Here is a 12,634-nt window from a genome sequence, read left to right as displayed (position 1 = left end):
ATAAATAACGAGAGTTTACAGTGAACGAATTTTACAGAATCTATTGTATTTGACATCGGGTCGTTGCACAAACATGGTATAGACTTTCACACAACCTGCGTAGGATATAGTAAAGTGACCTTTTTGTTTTAGATCATCATACATCCATTAAACTCACAAGGGAAGTTCAAGCACTTTGCAGTCAAGGTACAAGGTACATATATCCCGTGATTGATTGATTGTATAGCGTGTATAATAACTTGTTTTGGTTTACAAATCTCAGACGCCTGTTTTTACCACAGGAGATAGGAGTTTTGTTGTGATCAGCTGGATTTTATCATTGCTGGTTAAGACTGCATATTATATCGAATGAAGGTGTCATTCTTCCACATCATTGCATTTACAGATCGACGATCGACGATCAGTGTGCCACTTACACATCCTGCTGTACTGAGTATACGATCTTCATATCAGCATACTGAAGTAAGATTTGAATAGAAACAAAATTGAACTTGACTAGGCATAATGAGGGTTTTTATACTGGTTGTTATTGGTTGTATTTCGAACGAAAATGTATAATCAGCGCAAAAAGTGATTCAGAGTCGGGGTTATTAAACGTAATGTTACAGTGGGTCTAAAACGACTGGAGTGTTTTTTTTTTCTGTAGAGATTTCATCATCTTTGTGTTTGAGACGTGTTTGTACAAGCTTGATATGATGTGTTGCCAAAAACGCAATCATCATGTACAATTATGTTGCTCAACTAATTTGCTTTAACCGCGTAAAAGCGGAAAAACCTTTGTTTTTTCTGTTGTTTTTTCCTTTTTGTTCCACCCATCATCGCATAGACTTTGTATATGTTTTATTCCGCCTGACAATTTTACCCTTAAACAAAGTCATATTCCCATTAAACTAAACATAGACAAAGACCAGATAGGTAACACCTGTGTAGAAGAGTAACGTCATCATGACCTAATCATCATGGGTCAGTTGAAACTTGGTTTGTAAGTATACTGGGATGTGTTATAGGTAAACAATTTTTGAAGATTATCACTGTATATCTCGAACACAACATGATAAATTCAAAATTACTTTTGTATTAGGTTTAATTGTTAGGTTATAGATGTACCCACAAACTTAAAAAAAAAGGTGTGACGCCATGATGACGTCATCAGTAATGCGATTTTCCAAAATACATATAAGGCGAAGTCTGATTGTTTCGAAACTTGTTGGGTAGGTAGATACTGCTACTGATATGCAAATCCCGAGGTGACGTCATGATGACTTCATCACCTCATGCTTTATTAATTTTTAAACCTTTTATATTTTCTTTTAGAAAAATATTGACATAAAATGCAATCAGATTGCATTCAAACTAGGTAAGGACAAAGAACCAAAGGTTAGTTTGGCCCAGACAAGTGATGTTATGATGACGTAATGAATGGTCTAATGACGTCATCCGTAAATGTGTATATGTTTAAGATTTTATATCTAGAGCACTGTAGGTCAGATTGGGTGTTTGAACTTGGTATGTACATAGACAAGGATGTGTTACAGACACAGACTGGGTGACGTCATGATGACGTCGTCATGGGTCCCGATACGTCTGCATATTTTAAAGTCATATATGTGGAGAACTACAAAAATAGCTAAATACGCCATGGGACTACATTAATGTTTTAAGATGGAATTTTTGCGTCGGGGTGATATAAATCAAATTAGGTTTTGCCCTTCACCGACGTTTTTTAAACACTGTATACTCAGTGTGTTACCTCCCGAGTGAAAGTTGGAAAAAATCACTCGGGTGGGACTCGAACCCACGACCTCCTGCTTTCTAGTGCAGATGTCTTACCACTCACTGAGTATACAGTGTTTAAAAAAGTCGGTGAAAGGCAAAACCTAATTTGATTTACATCAATGTTCAAACCATAACAAACATAAACTCATACAAAACATGTTCCGTTCCACGAACAGACATAGATCTAGTTGGTAAGTTTGAGCGTTTATCTGCCACTGGAAACTTCGACATGTATATTTGTTGGCAGGCAGAATCTGCTGGTGTTTTTTTTTTGATATTTTCCTTCGTAGAGTACGCCGTCTCGTGGTCGAAGCATTGAGCTCAAATTGAAAGTTCAGGAGTTCAAAACTAGCCTAGGTCTGTGGTATATATAGGCTTGGGTAAAAACACTTCTTCACTTATCGCTGCCTATATGGGTGCATGTGAGGGCACAGAGGGTGACTATGACTGATTTTTTTTTGCTGCAAAATGGCTGCATCGAGTTATGAACTCCTTAGTTAGCTGGGATTGTGATTGCAATGTTTCATGTGCAAAATGAGCAGGAGTGTAATAATGTAGCATCTTGAGCATCAAAGCAGAAATAATATGTGCACTTATTGACCACGTATGCGTATTAATATTTCCTTGTAGTATTCGATATGGATATGTTCGCTACGATCGACGTTCTCAATTCACGCACACTGCTGATCGGCATCGTGGTATTTCTGGTTTTGTTCCGTTTTCTTCGTCGACCGCGCAACCTACCCCCAGGGCCATGGGGCTGGCCTATACTCGGCAACCTCCCTCAAATGATGTCGTCAGAGGGCACCATGTTTGAGTTCTTTTCAAAGCTGACGAAATGGTTAGTGGTAAGGTTGACTTCAGTTAGTTTATACACATACATATTATAAGGAACACAATTTTTTTAAATGCCCTCCATATGCGCATGCGTAAGACTGACTAGATTTAAAAGAAATCCCTCCGACAACGGAAGCATACAGCTGTAATCTCATGTTTCAGAAGTAACACCGAATAGAAAGTCCCTGATAAGTTGAATTGACAAAAGTCCAATACGGTATGTTGCCTAGTTCTATGGACATAGTTAAACTGAACAATTGTTTCCTTGCATGCAGGTACGGCAATATTATACATGTCAAGGGTGGTGGCATATCTATTGTAGTTCTCCATGGCCACAACACAGTGAAAGAAGCATTCTCGCAACATCAACTCAGCGGCAGACCTGAGCTACACATCACTTACAAGATTTGTCCACACGGGATAGGTGAGACCTATACTGTATCAAGGACAATGGGCCTGCGTTTGAACTTCGGATCATGCAACAAGAAAGATGACTTTATTTGATATTATTCCTATTTTATTGGTCTGGAAAATCATTTTACAAGTTCCGTCAACGTGTTAAATAAAGTGGCGAGAGCCCCTTTGAACCAAAGTACCATGGAAATAAAGGCCAAACCCCACCCCTCTGAGAAGAACGACTTTTGGGTAATATGGGGTTTTAAAAGTTTGTTGGTAATGATTTATTATTATATGGAGTATAATGATGACAATTTGTTACAGTGCAAACAGGCTGTCCAATAACCGACGGCTATTTTATTCGCGTGAACAACCAGTCTTTTTGCGCTCAGAGTTAAATTACATAAGTTCAAATGAAAGTGAATATTTGTTCTTTCTTTTGACCCACTGAAGGCATTCTGGATTCTTCTGGCGAACAGTGGGTAGAAATCCGTCGTTTTTCGATGACCGTGCTTCGAGGTCTCGGGGTTGGCAAATCAAGCTTTGAGCAGACCATATCCACTGAGGCAGAAATCCTCATGGAGGAAATCAAGAAACACAACGGCAAGGCCTTCGATCCCAAACACGCGGTAGGTAACGCCGTGTCCAACATCATCTGCTCGGTAGTGTTCGGGAAGAGATTTCAGTACCATGATCCGGAATTCCAACGCCTCTTGAAGGTTTTATCGGACAACGTCGTCCAGGGAGGGTCCGGGGGCATGATTGAAATGTCCCCCGTGTTTTACAAGCTAAGAATGCTGCCATTCGTGCGACGATACATTCACGCGGTCGAAAATTTCTACAATCACATCTATCGCCTCGTCGGGGAACACACTCACGAGAAAGATACCGATAACCCTCGCGATTTCATCGATATTTTCCTGAACGCAAAGGAAAAGAAAGATAAACAGGGCATTGAGTCCCTGGCGCTGCAGAGCGAGAACTTGCCGCGCATTGTGAGCGACCTTTTCGGGGCTGGATCGGAGACCACTACCACCACGCTCCGTTGGGCGATACTTTACATGATGGCCTATCCTGTGGTACAGACTCGGGTCCAGAAGGAGTTGGATGACGCCACTAGTCGTAATCGAATGCCGAGAATCGCTGACAAGCCCGAGCTGCCCTACACCGAGGCAGTGCTTAGTGAGGTGCAGCGCATTGGTACTATCCTACCAATGTCTGTACCGCACATGTGTTCCGAGGATACCACATTAATGGGGTAAGTGTTGAGTTTATGTAATAGTTTGATGTGGTGTGCTTCATGGTGTTTTGTATTGCCGATGGTAGTAAAAGGCGAATCGGTAATGCGGAGCTCCATATTCGTGGACCTTCGCGTCTCAGTAACCCTCAAATCATGGCACGAGAGATTATTCATTTTATTTGAGCAGTGTGTAGCATTGTTTTGAAGCTGTAAGAAAGCAAATGTGATATAAGTTGGGACCTTCGCGTCTCGGTAACCCTCCCTTCTCTTAAAAGTTCGCTTATGTGATAATGTGCATGATACGTAAGCCGCAGACTTTCGCTTGAGTCCATAAACGGCAGATTTTTGTCATGTTTTTAGAATTTATGCAATAACACTTTGAAACATCACTGTACTATTCATCAATAGAGTTCAAAATGTCCCAATACATCGGCTCACCGCACGCAACATGTTAAGATGAATAGCACCCTATATTGTTTATGAACCGTTAGGAGGAGTATTATCAAGACCTTCCTTATCCCCTGAATCTACCTTGTGGTTCTTCAAGGAATCGTTTGGTTTCTGAATGGGGTGTTGCACTGTTCTATAAATAGGTACAACATACCGAAGGGAACTTTGGTAATGTCCAACTTGTGGCACAACCACTTTGATCCATCTGTGTGGGCGGAGCCCAAGAGCTTTCGCCCGGAGCGATTTCTTGACAAAGAAGGACAGTTTCAATCGCGCGAGGTTCTCACGCCATTTGGAGTAGGTAAGTAAACATTAAAGATAGTTTCAAATTGTATTTAGCTTGATGAACATTTTGCTACTTTGACTTTCTTAAAGGGAATATACATCATTTGCTTTTGCTGTAATTTTCAGAAATGGATGGAATTGGGGGGTTGGAAATATAAAGCAAATATAGTTACACTGACTTTTTGGAGGTTTTTGGTTCGAAAATGCTATAAAAACCAAGAAAAACGATCATTTTCCTGTAGTCTGGTTCCCTGACTCCATATAAGAAGAATTAGAGCAGTTTACATACATTCGGGAATTGTAAGGTCAGGGAACCAGTCTAGCTGGCTCGTACCCGTTCATAGGTTTGTAATCGATTGCAAACAAGTGCAATGGTCCATTGGGGCCAGTATTTGAAAAAAAAAGCCAGTTGTTTCCAACGCTGATCGGCCGATCAGCGTTGGAAATTGATACAAAAATACCACTTTTCTTGAAAATGACAGTATACCAGGTGCCATAATTTTACAGGATGCTTTAGACTGTCATTTACCAACATCCTATTACGGTATTTCGCAAAAAACTTGGTAGTTTTATTTTTCGATGTTTGCAAATGTTGTATATTCCCTTTAAACAACAAACTGAGACGTTAATATAAAGCCACAGATAGAGTCCGAACACGACCGTGAACACTTGATCAGGCTGGTAGGATGGCATAAATATAAATTGGGCCGCTGTTCAGGCATAAGACAAATTTGAGAGCAATGGGCCTTACGCATGCAAGAGTCGGCCATATTGAATTAAAAACGAGGATAAATCTTATTTTTTGAGCTTGCGAAGAGAAATGAAAACAAAATAATAAGTAATTTATTCCAGTCGATCGGCTTCAATGAATAATTTTTAATCTTAATTTTCCGTAATGAACATTCATTTTTATGTTTAAACTGGGATGAAAAAAATGACAGTAAAATAAGGCTGCATTATGCCTGCGTAAAAAGTCTGGCGCCAGCCCTTTCAGCAGTTAATAATTAATGAAATATATTCAGGGAACTAGACAAAAATGGCAAACTCGTGCATAAGGCTCATGCAAAGGAACCCACCAACAAAATACATCTGAGAAGTTGATATCCGATGAATTTGACACTCTCAATGTAATACTATGCGTCTCAGACTGAGAGATACATGTCTACAACATATTGAGTTTTGTTTTTCTCCTAAATTTCTTGTTCTTGAAAAAAAAATCTAGGTCGCCGCATTTGTATTGGAGAACATCTTGCCAGGCAAGAGCTATTCGTCCTTTTCACACACTTGCTGCACCACTTCACCTTGAAGAACCCCAACAAGGCAACTCCGGTATCCTTCGAAGGGAACGATGGAATTGTGTGGTCTCCGCAGGACTTCACCGTCTGCGCCATTGCAAGAAATTGAGAAAATGGATTTGTGCGAAATGCCCGCATATCCCCACCAATTATTGCAATATTGCATGGGCACTACTTTCCGCTTCAATATCGTTTTCAATTAAAAAATGAGCCTAGGTCACTTGCAAAAACATTTACATGGATAGGAGACTTTTGAGAGGCTTGATGGCAGCACACCCATCGGTACTTTCAGTTGTTCAAGTCATGTTTAAGTCAATGTGCGCATGTGCAAAATGACGCAAACAATAGCAAAAGACCCGTACGTTTGCTGCCACCAAAAAGTGTCTCAAAAGTCTCCCATAAATCCTCGGATGAGGGTGCTGTGGAGCTGCCATTGACAGTGGTACGAACACACGTATCCAAAAATTAGAGCTTAAACTATTTTAGATTCACTCAAAGCTACCAAACTCGTTTAGTGAACAGTATGTGTTAGTTTCTGTACCAAAGATTGTGAAGTTTAAACAGCACACTCATCCACATTTTATGGCCTACTTCGTGCAAACGGAGTATGCGCACATGGAAGTACTGACCCGCGGTCATCAGGTATGTACCGATATCAAAAGAAAACTTAAATAATCTAGGGATAACTAGTGCCCCTGGATAGGCCGGTGGGAAGAACTAATATAAACATCATCAGTGTGAGAAGGAATCATAAAATGTGCTATCCCCCCCAAAAAAAAAAAAAAAAAAAAAAAAAATAAATAAATAAAAAAATAATAAATACATAAATAAAAATATAAAAACAAAAAATTATAATATTAATTAGCAAAACTACACTGTAACGATTGCCATGTAAAGAAACCGTTTGATGTATATATCTGAAACAGTTTAAAATATGATTTCCAACTTTATAAAATTACATTTCGTTTTAATTGATTTTTGTTTACCAATACCGTTTTCATATTTTACAATTTGATTCACATAGAAGCCACAAGCATAATTTGGTTAGAATTTTGGAAACACTGAGCTCAACAAGAAAAAGTAACTTCTTCATGTGAAAAGTAATATGACACTCTGATGTACATTGCATGCTCAATATTAGTAGCTTTTCACAGTCTGAAGCTTTTTAAGCGCATTTCAAAGAAAGACCGCAATACTGTAAATAGCAATATCCTCTTTGAAATTGAATTCTCTATGAACAAATGTTTGAGATATTTGATTGCTTTTACGTTTTAATATTGAACGATTTAGTTTCAGATATTGTAGAGAGATCAAATGAGACCCACACAATGAGTGCGACCGTTGATGAACATGTTCTTTACATCACTTAAAGAGGTTGTGGAATGCTCGAAGACATTTCTGTGATGTTTCGGGTATATGTAGCCTAAGGTGCGATGAAATAAAAACGACCATGGTGTCTGTCATGAAATGAGTACAAAAGGTACTTTTGAGAGCTGTTTTTCAGGTCCTGTTTCAAAACCGAACGTGGAATTTGTGTAAAAGTCGTCGTTGGGGCAGCAAACAAAAAAATATTAAATCGTGACGTAATAAACAGGACTCCCGATGCATCGTAGTCATGTTTATTACGTCACGATTTTTCTCATTTTACGAAGAACCCGACGACTGTTGATTTCAATTATGCGCTCGCTTGTCAAAGATATTTTAATAATATTAAACACACATATCCAATGTAATAATTGACAAATATTTAAGCGTTCCGACATTTCCAGAATTACAGTTTGACAAATTTGAGGTTCACAAAAAGCTACCAAATTCATTTAGTGACCTGTATTTTGTTGGCGTTTGTATCAAAGAATATGGCTTTTGTTTACTTCTATCTCGTCCACCTAATATATGGAGCATGTGCTCGAGGAAGTACTGACCCAGGGCCACAAGATATGTAACGATATCAAACGAAAACCCAAATAATCTAAAGAAAATATTTAGAGGTTACTATAGTGCCCATTGAGAGGCCAGTAGGGTGAAAGAATACAAACATCAACAGTGTGAGAAGAATAACATTTGTTATTCCTCCCAAAGAATTCCATCTATAGAGACTAGTTTGTTATTAATTCTAAAACATCTAAAAGTAATTCGAAAAAATGCAACATATCTCATTTCCAACTTCATGAAATAAGTGTTTTTTTGTTGAATTGATTTTTTGTCTACCAATACCTTTTGTTTTGCTTAAATATTGCAAATATGATTCGCGCAAAACCCCATAACATACTTTGATAGAATTAAACAACTGGGCTCAACAGGAAATATGTAAATTCTACAGGTGAACAATAAATGCATTATTGTCAACCCCTGGAGAATCAGTTAGGTGTCGGTCCTAGCACATTTGTTTTTCTGCTCAATATTAGTAGCTATAGCGTTTAATGCGCAAGCAAGCTAAAGAGTTACCGCAGTATAGTAAATAGCAATATTCTCATTAGAACTTAATTCTCAATGAGCAACTGTTTGAAATAATCGATATTGGTAGATTCAAAGATGTAGTTAAAAATATCGTGAAAAGATCAAATAGACATTCCTAGAGAAACCCCCACAGTAAGTGCGACACTTAATGCACACGTATATCTCCTCACACCAAAACGCATAATGTGAATTGAAGATACAAATGAGGAATTAATGTAGAACTTTGTTAAGTACTCGAACGCTGAAAGCATAGATAGTTTTATTTGCAACGCTTTTCGGAAACGTAACTGTTATTTTAATTTGAAATCCAAAGAAGGTTACAGCATAGCACGATCACTTTTACGTCGGTTGTCCTATTATGTTTATTCTCCTGCTCACTATTATTAGCTTTTAACAGTCTTAAGTTTTTTTTATGCGCAAGTTAAAGAGTGACCACAGTACTGTAAATACCAATATCCTCTTTAGACCAAAATTTCAATGACCAACTGTTGAAAATAATCATTTTTTTTTTATATTCGAAGATTAAGTTAAAATATCGTAGAGAGATCTACTGATAAAAACTCCTTGAGAAACCCACCAACGCGATTAGTGCGACATTCGATGCACATGTAGTTTACATCACATAAGTTAAAACTCCGGCGGAGATGATCGTAATGGGAATTAAAGAAACAAATAAGGATATAATATAGACTTTTCAAGTACTCACACGTTAAAACCAGATAGGTTTATTCGCAATGCTTTTCAAAATCGTTACTGTTATTATATTTTGAAATCAAAAGAGTGTTACAGCAAAGCATGTTTGCTTACACCGGTTTGTCCTATTATGCTTCCCTGCTCAATATGAGAACTTTTTCACCGTCTTAAGCTTTTAATGCGCAAGTCAATGAATAACCGCAGTACTGTAAATAGCAATAGTCTATTTAGAACTTAATATAAATGACCAGCTGTTAAAAATATTATTTTTTGGTTTATATATTCGAAGATGTACTGATCGTAGAGAGATCGAATGAAGATTCCTCGTGAAACCCACACAATAAATGTGACATTCGATGCACATGTAGTTCACATCACATAACGAAAAACTCCGGAGGAGAAAATTGTAATGTGAATTAAAGAACATAATAGGGAAACATTATAGACCACTAAGTGATCGAACGCCTAAAAGCAACGATTTTATAGTTTTATTGGCAACGCTTTTCAAAATGTTTACCGTTATTTGAATTTGAAATCAAAGGAGTGTTACAGCAAAGCATGCTTACTTACGGCGGCTGTTATACATGTATATTACTTTGTTCTATTAAATTATAGTTATTACTTGATTTTTCAGCATATGACAAAACTGCTTTTTATTTTTGTTCAAACATGCTCTAAAACAGTTTATCGTACTGGTAAAATGACGTTGTCATCTTTTCCGCACTACCGGTTTTAGTTTTTAAAGAATCTTGTACATTTATTGGACTTTGTAGAGAGCTTAATTACAGTATGGTAGATCAAGCAATTTTAAATATATAGAAGTGTGGATAATTAATAAATAATTTTGTTTCAGATTTGAAGTCACTTACATTTTTTGTCAGGAATTTTGTTTTTTCTTATAAACGTACTACATGTTCCTAACTGTTTCACATAAAATTACAAAACGCCACAAATGTGACTCATAATTCGGATTCAATACATTTAAACTGAAGTTTTCGGGCTCAAAATTAGCACTTGGTGATCAAAGTTCCATCGTGCCCCAGAACATTGTCAATTTTTAACATGACAATTGTCAGGCCAATTCAAATTTAGTTCCGAGGCTAATCTTACCAGAAAAAAAAAACGTTTATTGCGAAGTATCTGTATAGCCAAAGATTGAACCATGAATATTTAAGCTTCCAGATTTTTTTTTATTTTTGCTTTTCTTGACTTTCAGTCCCGTGGAACACCAACGATTGTGTGATGTCTATTTTCACCGTGGTAAAGTATTTTTTTATACCACAATCACATGACTTTTAGAATTTTGTCTAAAGTTAATGAATTTAATACATGCTTCTTGGCAGCATTATATACATTGTAATTGAATTGAAGAGTATTTAACGAATTTACTTTTTTTCAAGTATTCTTTGGATCCATGCGACATAGTTAAGCCATAACATAATTAATACTAATAATACTTGAGTAACAGAATACATGATCACAGCAGTGACTACCAAACGACTTACAAAATCGTTTGTTTTTTTTTAAGTAAAATCACTCATTGTGATTAAGCGTAAAATATTGCTTAAGGAGGTTTAAGTGCTAAGCAAAAACAAGAAGAGAACCAGCCATTGACAATTTGAATTGTTTGGAATTCGGCTGTTTTCCAGTTTTGCTGATCAAAAAGCATGTATACAAGTCGCTAAGATATGAAATTAGCCCTAATTTGTTTGAGTCAATTGTATAATGTACGACAATAGTCGATAATTGTTTCATAAAAGTAATTCATTTCTATGTATACATCATACATTATATAAACAAGCGGCTAATGAGCTAAGTACTAATTAAATGCCCGTAAGCTTGCCAACATACATGACAACTGGCTTTTGATTTGAAAGAAATCAAAACATTCTTTACAGTATATGGTAAAACAGAACAGCAAACAAGAAAAAAAAAAAAAAAAAGAGACAGCAACAAAGGAATGGGAATGGGTATTCTTTTTTTCATTCGGCGTACAGTAAGAAGCCACTAAATGAGATGTAGCGAAAGCCAGATGTACTTCGAGCCCTACCGGACATGGTTAAATACACCCTGTCTTCTCGCTGGAGAACCAACACAGCGCTCCCAGACACCTGCTCATAAACCCCATCGTCATTGCTGTGACCTGAAACAACCTTATACCCGTTTTTCTCAAGATGAACCCACACTGAACTGCTTGGATATTTGAGCACAGAAAACATGAACACGTGCGTGCCAGGTACATTACAAGTGTAAGTGCCGGACTCTAGATCAAAGTTGGTACCCGGCAAAAGCGTTTCGGTCTCCTGGAAGGGCAAAGGGTAGTCGTTACTGGTAGATGTTTCCGTGTTGCTGGTCCTCGTCGCAGTAAATGCCACCCGGTGAATGGTTTGGGTGTCCCCCGGCTCACCCTTTGGACCTATGGCACCACTTTCACCAGCATATCCTCGAGGACCTCTTGGACCCATCTCACCGGGTAGGCCCAGCACATCGTCTCCTTTAGGCCCAATCTTTCCAGGTCTTCCTAGTTCACCCATTGGGCCAATCATCCCTTTATCACCTTTCGAACCAGGCTCACCCGCATCGCCTTTTAAGCCAGAGGGGCCGATAGGTCCGGAAAGCCCAGGCATACCCGGTATTCCAGGTATTGCAGCCAGTCCCTGGCAGCACGTCTGACAGCCCTGAGATGCAGGACTGTTATCATCTGCGACAACTGGCCCAGTAGTGGAGGCTCGGAGCTTGACAGAGTTAGCCAGAAAGATGACGATTGAAAGAATTGCTGCCAAGCAAATATTCATCTGTAAAAAATAAAATATACAAACCATTTTTTTTCAGGACTGTAATCAATGTGAAATAATAAAAACAAAAACAAATCAGTAATGGGCACACATCACTCGGAAAAAAAAAATTACAGCCCTACACCTCACAAAACAGACTTGTTTGTATGTTTGTTTTGACTTTCCTTAAACGATCATCTCAGAGAATGGTTTCAGTGTCTAATATGAGAAGAAATAATGACGTTTACACTTTCATAAAATGGTTTTAGTCATAACCAGCAATACAAAAAAAACCGAGAAATTGATAACAGATACGAGCAAAAGAAGTAATTTTATAATAGTTGAACAGTAAAATCAAGATGAATGTACAATGATTTTAATTGATTTATTCGATCGACATATTTCGGAACACACACACGTCACTGTGTTGC

General features: G+C 37.9%; 1 protein-coding gene across 1 annotated transcript; it reads left to right on the top strand.

The window, feature by feature from the left end:
* Positions 1 to 2,414: 2,414 nt before the first annotated feature.
* LOC119745319 (cytochrome P450 2J6-like) lies at positions 2,415 to 7,044 on the top strand. Its single transcript, XM_038221607.1, has 5 exons — positions 2,415 to 2,617; positions 2,889 to 3,037; positions 3,463 to 4,267; positions 4,843 to 5,000; positions 6,207 to 7,044. The coding sequence occupies exons 1-5, from the start codon at positions 2,415 to 2,417 to the stop codon at positions 6,386 to 6,388; spliced, it is 1,497 nt and encodes a 498-aa protein (XP_038077535.1). The 3' UTR covers positions 6,389 to 7,044.
* The last annotated feature ends 5,590 nt before the right edge of the window (positions 7,045 to 12,634 follow it).

This window comes from Patiria miniata, unplaced genomic scaffold, assembly GCF_015706575.1.
Source record: "Patiria miniata isolate m_02_andy unplaced genomic scaffold, ASM1570657v1 HiC_scaffold_7, whole genome shotgun sequence".
Classification (NCBI taxonomy): Eukaryota; Metazoa; Echinodermata; class Asteroidea; order Valvatida; family Asterinidae; genus Patiria; species Patiria miniata.
Note: the sequence above shows the minus strand (reverse complement) of the source record. Positions and strands in the feature narration are given on the sequence as shown.

Coding starts and splice junctions, on each gene's coding strand:
- LOC119745319 (XM_038221607.1), top strand. CDS start 2,415: ATGGATATGTTCGCTACGATCGACGTTCTCAATTCACGCACACTGCTG. Junction 2,618..2,888: donor TTTTCAAAGCTGACGAAATG/GTTAGTGGTAAG, acceptor CCTTGCATGCAG/GTACGGCAATATTATACATG. Junction 4,268..4,842: donor GAGGATACCACATTAATGGG/GTAAGTGTTGAG, acceptor TTCTATAAATAG/GTACAACATACCGAAGGGAA.